Raw genomic sequence first — 10,408 nt, 5'->3', positions numbered from 1 at the left:
TTTTTTTTTTGTTTTTCTTTTGCTTTTTTTTTTTTTTGCTCAAGACTAGCACTGTACTATTTGAAACACAGCTTCATTTCTGGTATTTTGGTGGTTGATTAGAGATAAGAGTCTCAGGGACTTTTCTGCCTGGGCTGGCTTTGAATCTTGATGCTCAGCTCTCAGCCTCCTGATTAGTTAGGATTACAAGTGTGAGACACCAGCACCCAGCTAGTTAAGGTATTCTTTAAACCATAAGTTTAACCTTTGATTTCACTTATGTTGATATTCTAGGGGGAAATGGTACCAACTTTTGTTTTTCTGCTCTTCTGTAATATTTTTAAGCATTTAAAGTAAGAGCAGAAGAAAAATAATGAAGAAATTCTTTAAAAATCTGTTCTGATTATGTTTTTAAGCAGCAAGAAACTCTTAAAACTCTGTTCTGATTAATTTTTTAAAGCAGCATTTCCTGTATGTTCCAATAGGGAAACTACTATGACTTGGTTGTCACATAATTTTATGTCATTTTAAAATTGTGCTCAAACTATTTATCATAAAAGAGTTCTGCCTGGTATGACATTTCCTAACCAAATAACAAACAAAAGAACACCAAAAATAAAACACAACGAAACCCAAAGCAACCAACCAAATGCAAGAAAAAAACACTAGCACAGGTAAAAAGAAAACTGTGGCTTAAATATATGTAGAAAATATCAAGAAATAGACACAGTATTGTCACAGTAAGTCCTTTCAAGCTTGAAAATAGATTCCTTTATGTGACAAATTTTTTTTGTTTTCCCATTATTTTTCTCTATATAAACCTTTAGCTAGTATCACTGGTTAACTGGCCCGAGTACATCAAATACATGAAAAAAAATGAAAGAAGAAAGAAAAGAAGGAAAGGAGGGATGGAGACATAATAAAGAAGTAAACTTTAAAGAAACGTATTGTAGGAACGTTTTGGCTTTTTCCTGTGAAACTTCAGCCATTATCACTTATTGCATAAGTAAATGTTGGCTGAAGCTCCTGCTCACTGAGGCAAGAGGCCCGACCTGGTTTGAGTCTCCCAGAGGCTTTGATGTGCCTCCATGCTTGGCAGTGCCCACGGCTGCAGGCATCCGCTGAGATTTCTGACTTACTCACTTTGAAGTTAGCCAGAACAACTTCTCTCACTCTAAATTGCTAGGATAGTTTGAGGCTCTTGAATGCTGACCCTACACGCCTGGATAGGTAGTTCTGAACAACTCTTTAGCAGAACTCGGATGTGTGTAGTTTCAAGGGCAGTACATTAGGGTTTTCAGAGAAATACTATGGGATTTTTCCCCTTCTGATTATGCCAAAGTAGCCTGTGGCTGACCAAGTCTTCTAAAATAAAAACACAGAAAGAAAAATCCCTTTGAAAACATTAGAGACATACCAAGACAGGAACAATGTGAGAGGTCAAAATGCTGGTGAGTTCTTATTATTCAGCATTAGTTTCCCCCTTAAAGCATTTATAAATATCAAGCAAGAGCAGAGAAACTCCAGTGCTGAACAGAGCATCTAGGTGATGGTAAGTGGAGTCCAGGACCCAACAAGGAGGGGAACCCAGGTTAACAGTCAGGGTTTTGGTTCAGATGCTCAAAGGGTTAAAAGCGAGATCTGGAGGCCTTGTGGCCAAGCCTGAAGTATTTGCACAAAATAATAATGTAAACCTAAAAGTAAATATGTGAGTAAATGCAGAGCATGTATAAACAATAAAAAATATTTTATGGAGTTTAAAATAAAGAATTCAAATACAGAATGAATAAAACAACAACCAAACAAAAAGTAAGAGGGAATTTTAAATAAAGTTTGTGTCCTGTTATCCTTGAATTGTTCAGGAAGTAGGAAAGTTCTATTTTATAGTAAATTCTAGTAAGTCAAACATACATGCTCTGAACTCTACAGTAGTCCCTAAATGAATAGTAAGTAAAGCTTGCAACATCAACAAATTCATGGAGGGAGGAAACAGAACATTTTAAATATTTAATTAATGTAAAAGGAGGTAAGAAGGAGAGAAAAATCAAATAAGGTTCAAATTGCAATTCAAACATATAAGAAGAACTGGATCAATCAGTATGTCTTTGTAAGGCAGTACAGTAGTCAAATTACAAATAGCAAATTGACTGCATAAATACACTTGTGTTAACATGCCCATGGAATTTCTATCTTATTACAAGTGAGATTAAAGAAAAGTTTCAAAATAACTACCTTGCTTGGTAACACTAGATGGGTGCTGGTGGTTCACACCCGTAATCCTAACTACTCTGTAGGCTGGGATCTGAGGATTGTGGTTCAAACCCAGCCTGGTTGAGAGAGCCCTTGAACTTTTGTCTTTAAATTACCAGAAAACCAGAAGTGGGCTGTGGTTCAAGTGGTAGAACATTAGCCTTGAGCTGAAGAACTCAGGGAAAGCACTCAGGCCCTGAATTCAAGCCCCATAACTGACAGTTTAAAAAATAACATGCAAGCAGAAAGTAAAACAAAGGGTTATGTTAAGGTAAAAATAAAATAAACACACTTGTATTATGTAAACTCAAGAAATATCAATGCTAATAAAGATAAAAAAGGCCTTATGAAAACATCTATGGGAAATAGGTTAATAAACATGTATATGAATATGTAAGATTATTGCAGATACAAGAAAACTTGCAATGCTATGAATTTTAACAGCCCATATAGGAAAGAAACTTAATAATGATTGCTGTGGTTTGAATGTGCCACTTCCCCCGCAAAAGAGAATCATGTTGAAGTTTGTCATTCTAACTCTTCACTTTTAAGAAGTAGGACCTTTAAATATGATTAGATTATGAGGGTATAGACCTCATTAATGGATTAATGTCATTATCCCAACAAGGAAATAGTTCTATGGAAAGGGAATTGTTACTGGAAGCAAGGTCAGCTAAGTCCTTTGTCCTCATGGTTTTGTTTGTTTGTTTGTTCTGTTTGTCTTTCTTCCATATTGTGACACAATATGGACTGTGGTGGGCCTTAGCCAATCTTTCCACCATATTTTGGACTTCCCAGTCCTGAATCATAAATAAACTTCTATTGTTTATAATTTATCCAGTCCATAGCAACAGGGAGGGGAGGGGAGGGGGGGAGAGGAGGATATGGGAAGGGAGGGGAGAGGAGAGGGGAGGGGAGGGAGAAGGATAGGAAAGGAAATGAGAAGAAAGGAGTGGTAGTGGTGGGGACAGGAAAGAAGGGAAGAAGAAGGGAGGGAAGGGGAGAGGGGAGGGGAGGGGAGAGGAGGGGAAGGGAGGAGAGGAGAGGAGAGGAGAAAGGCAAAAGTTTCAAAATCCTGGTAATTTTAAGAGACAAGCTAAGATGTAGCCAAAATATTTAATAAAGTGAGTATGATAGACTGAACAAGGCAGTTCTTTAGCAGATGATATGCTATTTTTCAGGATTTTGTGATCATAGAATTTATCAACTCATTTGGATTTGAAATTTGTCATGATTTCTAAATCTAATGTGTGATTTCTAAATTATTACATTCATATCCTTACCCAAGTTTTAAGTTAATATTTTGTTTGTTTTTTCTCAAAAAACCTGGATGAGCTCTTTCATCTCTGGTTGGAAACAATGTTATCCAATTGTCACTGAATTGTCGAAGGAATTATGAATTATCAGAGGAAATAGGCAATTAATTCAGAATCGAATCTAGTCCTCCAGTTTCACTCAGTGGGATCTACCAGAATCCAGTCATTTTTCCCTGCTTTTATGTATTCATCAATTTATCTATTAAACAAAGATTTATTGAACACCTATTTTAAGCTACTACTCTAGTGTGAGAGATTATACTAATGAGTTAGGAGTCTCACTTTTTAGAGATACATTATAGTATTGCAAGAAAAATAGTAAACAAATGAGCAAAATAGTTGTCAAGAAAAGAATTCTGTATGATAATTAGCCAAGAGGAAAGACATATCTATATGAAAATTATACATAAATGCATAGGCCACATTTATTCATTACCCAAGTCTAAAAATAGTACTAATTGGTCAGTCTGTTGACTAGAAAAAATAAATCAACAAATTGTGATATATACATCCAATAGAATACTACTCAGCAAGAAAAGAGTGGACTACTTATATGTTCTAGAACATGAGTTAGAAAAAAACAGACTCACCAGAAGTGGAGCTGTGGCTCAAAGTGGTAGAGTGCTTAGCCCTGAGCAAAAGAACTCAGGGACAGTGCCCAGGCCCTGAGTTCAAGCCCCACAACTACCAAAAAAAAAGAAGCCAGACTCAAGAAGTTCCATCTGGTATGATATAATTCTCTTGACAGTCTGGAAAAGATCAATAGTTATCTGAAATGGGGTTGAGGAAGGGAATAGACTACAAAGCAACATGAGAGAATGAGGTGGACTGTGGATAGAAATGCTCTTTATCTTGATTAACTAGTGGTAATGATGTGCTGCTCATGTCAAAACTCAGAGAAATGTCAACCTTAGACTTCAGTGTGTGTGTGTGTGTGTGTGTGTGTGTGTGTGTGTGTGTGTGTGAATTACACCTTGATAAACCTAAAAAAAGAAACTGCTTGATAGGATAAAATGAACCTTTTCACAATCTCTTGTCCTGTTATTGGGAGGTAAAAGAGAAGAATGGAAAGGTTTTTTTTGTCTTTCATTTGCTTCTAAAACACATGTGTTTTAATTAAGAGAGAATTTATGCCACCCCACACATCAGGAAGATCTCTAAGTGCAAGAATGTAAATTGAGTCTATTTTTAAAGGATGTTATTGACAGGCACAGTTCAAAAAAGCCCACCAGGGAGCCTTTGCAGGCGATGTTGTACATTTTATGATGAAGTTTGTGCTTTTTTTGCCTCTATGCATATTAAGTTGCCAGAAATGATAATTAATCACATAAAAGCCTGACACTGCAAAGATAATGTGTGAGACACGAGAGCAAAGTTCATGGCTGACCTTCTCTTCCAGGGCCCTCTAGCTGGGAGATCCTCAAGGGGAACCCCACTTTCCCAGCACCTGTCCTCTGACAGCTCCCGAATCTGCTGGCAGCAGTGGTAGTTCCATTGCTGTGGGGAGATCGAAGTTGAATTTCCTTGCAGACAAGCCACATTTGCCTCAGAAAAACAAAACCATAAACTTATGAATTGTTCATGCAAACGGCTCCAACCAAAGTACTTCCAGCAGCAGCCTTTATAAGGAATTAAATGGAAAAGTGAGAAAAGTGGTCAAGCTCTTTGAAATCAAGGAAGCTGAGCACAAAAGTAAATGCAACTTTGAAATCACTAAGAGATTCCAAAGGGATACGCCTGGACTCCCTCAGGGTATTGTTCTTCTTTGGAATCGGTTGCTTCCACTGCCCAAAGAAGGGAATTGGAGTCAGACTCTAGATTTTGATATTGGTTTTTTTTTCTTTTCTGGAGAAAAATTTCCAGATCCAGCAAAGACATGGGGACTTGGAATGAGGAGAGTTAGGCCTTTGGGTGTACTCGACTCTGATTTTGTTAAGAAGGTTACATCCCATCAGTTCTTTTGGTCTCTGTGTCAAACAAGCATTTGAACTTTAAGGTGACTTCCATTTCTAGCTTCTGGGTTTTATCATTTAGCACTGCTCAAACATCAACCAAGTAAAAACAATCAAACTAGAGTCATCATAGCACTTTACCTAAGGTGGGCCTGACTACTGTAGAAGACACTGACTCCATGGAATTTCCCATATGATTAAGAATATAGAAAATGCATCCAGAAAAAGGACCCAGTAGTGCAAAGCAGGATGTATTTGGTAACTGACAATACAGACAAAGATAACTTGAAGAACTGAAAAATAAATCAATGAAAGTAAAAGATCAGGGAATGATTCATAAAAGAAAAAAAGACTTGGATGGTGCCTTGAAGAGCTGATAGAATTTGGGCAAAAAGAAATTAGGGTCAAGCCCTCAGAAAGGGTGAAAGACAGGATGTGGGAAAGGGGAGAAGTCAGGTGACATGTGGGGGGAATGTTTAGTTTAGAGCAGTGTTAGTTCTGGCAAGTTTGGGACAAGAACATGTGAAAGTAGACTCGTAGGTGGAGAAAGGCCTGCAAAAGCATTTGCCACACACAGTACAGATCTGGAAAATGGACTCCTTGTGGATTCCTCACAAAGTCTGATACCCAGATATCGCATGGGACAAGTAGAAGAATTGTAGGAAAGAAGGAATCATTCTGGAGAGTATCAGGACAAGAATGGGTTAATGAAACAGCATATAGGAGAGCATTGGTATATGTGCAAGATGAGAGGGACGACAGGTACCAATATTGAAGAAGCTTGAATGTAAACCTTCAGTTAGAAAGCTATACTAAGTCCAAAATTCTGGATTCTGGGATTGCCTTTAAATATGTATTTGAAAGGGTGACAGGGACATAAACTTTTCTAACAAAGATTCAAGTTCACGTGAAGTAGTGGAAGATCGTAGAGGGGAGGTTGAGCTACATACAGGCATTAGTGAGAAACCTACAGAGGCAGGGATGACTGATTCTCACTATAGGCCCTACTCACAACCCACTTAAACCCTAATTCAGTAGATTCAGGATTGGGCTTCAGAACCTGCCTTGTCTGAAGAGAATGAGGCTTAAGAAGAAGGAGCACAGATGAGTGGAGAGAGTAAACAATTACAGTCATAACACTCCATGTACATATGTCAAAAAGAAACCAGGTGATTTGAAGGGATAGGTGAAGTTGGTTGAGATGGAGAGGGAGAGAATGATGGAAAGGGTGACATTGACCAAGTATTTGCTGTAATGATTACATTTGTGTGAGATTTTGACTTGGCATAATCTACAGTGATTGAAATCAGAATCGTGATTGCCTCTCTGTGGAGGTATTAACTACAAAGAGGCCTAAAAGAACTCTGAGAGTGTCAGAACTCTTTTAACTCCTGAGTAGTGGTTTTACAGTTATCTAAATATGTAAGAATGTATTGAGCTATTAACTTGTTCAGTTTACTATTATGCAGATTACACCTTGTTGAGAAGAGAAAATAAATATAGGCGATATATATTTACACTGACAACCTCATCGGGCATTATAAAAATTTGGTACCTTTTAGAATTGTGATAAATAGAAAAGTACAATCTTACAACATTTAAGTAGCTCAATACCCATTCTTGTTGTAATCAGCTAGATGTATTACAGGTGATTCAAGCGATTCATCAGCTTTTTTCATACCATCTTTAAGTAGCTCCACAAAGGGTTTCAATCCAACATGGTAGTTCATGAGTACAATGCATCTTCATCAATGTCATTCCTGTCATGATTCTTCCTTGTATCTTCCAACCTCACCCATTGCTTCAATTTTCCTGGCTCCATTTTCATATGTGTACATTGAATATTATGGCTGCATTTGCTTACCCTTCTATTCTCCATTTGCCTCTCCCTCAGCAATTTCTTAAGCAGTAGTGAAACTCAGGAAGTTAGTTGAGTGGGAGCTTGCAGTACTGAACTTATTAAAGATAGAGAGCATCTATCAACTTCCTCGGGATACACTGTGGCTGCCAATGTGTGCAATCTAGCTTTGGAAAGAGCTCTCCCTTTCTGCTGCTCATGAGCTCATGTGCTTTGCAACTCTGGGAAGTGGGGGGGGGCTGCAGCTGCATCTTTACATTCCATGTCCTTGCTTTCCTCTCTGCCTCCCCCAAAAGACAGTAAACACCATCTGTCCTACTGCATTCACCAGCCCGGAAATCCAAATCTCTTCTTCCTATCAAGAAAAGTATCCTCATCCTGAAGTGCCCTGGGCCACTGATAACCAGCCCCAGAGCTTCTGCCAGCTCTGAACTTTGGTAGTCCTGAATGAATGCTAGACTGTTTGTGATCATTACTACCTGGTGGGCAAATAAATGTGCAGGGCAAGAGCAATCTCAGAGTGAGCAGAGGGAATGAGAAGACCTTGTCCAGCTGGTTTCGTTCTGTCGTTTGTGGACCATTACTTTGCAATCCTTGAAAATGTCATGCAGGTCCAGCGGTGTACTCCAGGCAGCCTAGTATAAATACATGGCTACAAATACTGATAACACTATCTTTATTTGTCCATTACTTCTCAAGGTCGGCTCACCTGAGGACTGTTTTTTCCTCTCCCAAACGAGAATCCAGCACCACATGTATTAAAATGTGGTCCATTTTCTTCACAGCATAAACTTTTAAGAGCTTCTTCTATTCCTTTTCCCATATGCTGTCAAGCCTTATGTATCTTCAACATACAACATACATCTGATTTTAAGGTAGCAATTTTAATCCACTGGTTCATAGTATCGGCTTTCCTTAATTCGACCAGTTTATGTTGTGTCTGAAACTCTTATTACTGTGTCCAACTTTCAGAATCTAGAATAGCATTAGGTTCAGCAATATGTGTGAACAACCTGTAGATATTTTTTGACCTGTTAATTCAAGCAGGCGGTGCTTACACAATAAGGGTTGGATAAATACTCAAAATTGAAAAAGAAAATTTAAGACTGCATACATACAAATGTTAGTGCAATATGTTCACACAGCAATACAGTTCACAAATATTTTCCAGAATAAAGCCCTGGACTAGATTTCCTCTTTCCCCCCTCCCAAAAGAAAAGAAAAACCCACCAAAGATACTGTATATAGAAGAATGTCAATGAAGACATTAAAATTAGGAGTTAAGCTTGAGTGGAGCATTCAGGTGGAAGAGAGGAACAAAAATACTCAATTCCATTTTAGACTTCGAAAAGCCAGCACACAACTAACTATTCAGTCACCAAGATCCAAAGACAAAATCAGCTGCAATATAAAAACTATCTGAGGAAAATAAATCTCAAAGAAATGAGGTGTACTTTCTTCTCTTGGTGATTTCTGAAAGAATACTTTGAACAAGTGTGGTGGATTTCTCCTGTTCTCTGAAGGTTTTGAACTGCTTCTGAGAAACATTTGCCTGAGGTTGAAGCTATGAGATGTGATTGTCTTCCCCACCCGGGCAATTAATTTTGCAGGAAGAGCAAAGTTAGGAAAAGGCAATGGTTTGTCTTCGGAAAATACATCTCAGTTCGAGAATTTTTTTTATTCTCATTTGTCACCATTCACCCATTTTTCTTTTTCAAACCAATATAGCAAACTCAAAAAGTAATTCCCAGAACAAAAACATGCCTGGAAGGGAATCTGAGTTGGAATAAAACTTTCCTTTACACAAACAACTCTGTCTGTCACGATACAGTTGTTCATTTAGCAAGACATCTACCATCTGGGAGAGCATGTAACTTTCAGTCAGTACTTACCTGTCTGCCGAAAGAGCTGTGAGAGTGAAGACAGATACCCCCACGGAAGTAAGCTGTATAAAGGGGATCAGCTTGCAGCCAATCCTGCCAAAGAGCCATCGGTCAGCCAGGTACCTGCTGGCATCCACAGGAGCACACGTTACCAGGAGGAGCAGGTCTCCCAAAGCCAGACTGGAGATGAACAGGTTTGGCACATTTCGCATGGACTTGACTGTACAGAAGATCTTGATCAGAGTGATGTTGCCAATGAGGCCTATCAGGATGATAAGCCCATAAATTGCAGGAATAATATAGAGGATCCCCGGGTGTAACCAGTCTCCATTCATGGGGAGCTCCACACTGTCATTGGAGCTGTTGCAGTATACAGAACGGTCCACGTCCAAGTTCAGAAGGAAACAATTATTTGGATCCATCTCTAAACTTTTTCTCCTCCCAGTCTCCTTAAGGTTCTGTGGCTTCACTTTTGGTGTTTGCAATTAGATGAGGATGATGAGTAGATTATCTATGCTGAGCTTTTGATCTTCTTTAATAAAGACTACGAGGGCATCTAGACTATGGCATTCAAACCTATCTGTCACGGCTGGTGCTGTACTGACCTCTTCACACTACCAGTGCAATCTACCTCTAAATCCAAGAAGTGAGCAGCAACAGGAACTCAGCCCAAAGAGGCGTTAGAATGAAGCTTGCTCTCTATCAGCTTTCTACCTCCATCCCAGTCTGAGTCTGCTTGGCTGCAGCTTCCTAAGAACTTTTGGCCTGCTAGTTTCACACAGCATTTCCTGCCTTTTCTGATACTTAGAACCTGAAGGTTTAAAGTGAGTAGAAAAAAACTGCACTGAGCAAACGTCCAATCCTATAGGCAGGATGCTTTACACGTCACCAGCTTCACCAGCAAACAGCAGCTCTCCTGAGCTGAGGCTCTGAAGAGGAACCAGGAGCACATATAGACAGAGAATGCCAGCCCCCTGCTGGACACTTCAATCACTGCCTAGCCACCTGCTTTCTGCAAATGAGAATCAGTCAGCCAACTGCAGTTTCTACGTGGCATAGTAGAGACTTTTGGCTTCTCATTGAAGCATGCAGCACCTGTAGTAGGTATTTAATAAATTTAATAAATGCTGCAAAAGCACAGGCAATCTTTCTGACACTATCTCCATGAAT

General features: G+C 39.0%; 1 protein-coding gene across 1 annotated transcript in view; it reads right to left on the bottom strand.

Annotated features, from left to right (window-relative positions):
• The window catches only part of Grpr (gastrin-releasing peptide receptor), a 24,750-nt gene extending 14,729 nt beyond the window's left edge, over positions 1 to 10,021 (bottom strand). The window contains exon 1 of the mRNA XM_013032146.1: positions 9,248 to 10,021. Coding sequence (XP_012887600.1) covers positions 9,248 to 9,660 — 413 coding nt within the window. The 5' untranslated portion in view covers positions 9,661 to 10,021. The remainder of the gene's footprint in view (positions 1 to 9,247) is intronic.
• Between the last annotated feature and the right edge of the window lie 387 nt (positions 10,022 to 10,408).

Source organism: Dipodomys ordii, unplaced genomic scaffold, assembly GCF_000151885.1.
Source record: "Dipodomys ordii isolate 6190 unplaced genomic scaffold, Dord_2.0 Scaffold150, whole genome shotgun sequence".
NCBI classification, from domain to species: domain Eukaryota; kingdom Metazoa; phylum Chordata; class Mammalia; order Rodentia; family Heteromyidae; genus Dipodomys; species Dipodomys ordii.
This window is presented reverse-complemented; position numbering and strand designations above follow the sequence as displayed.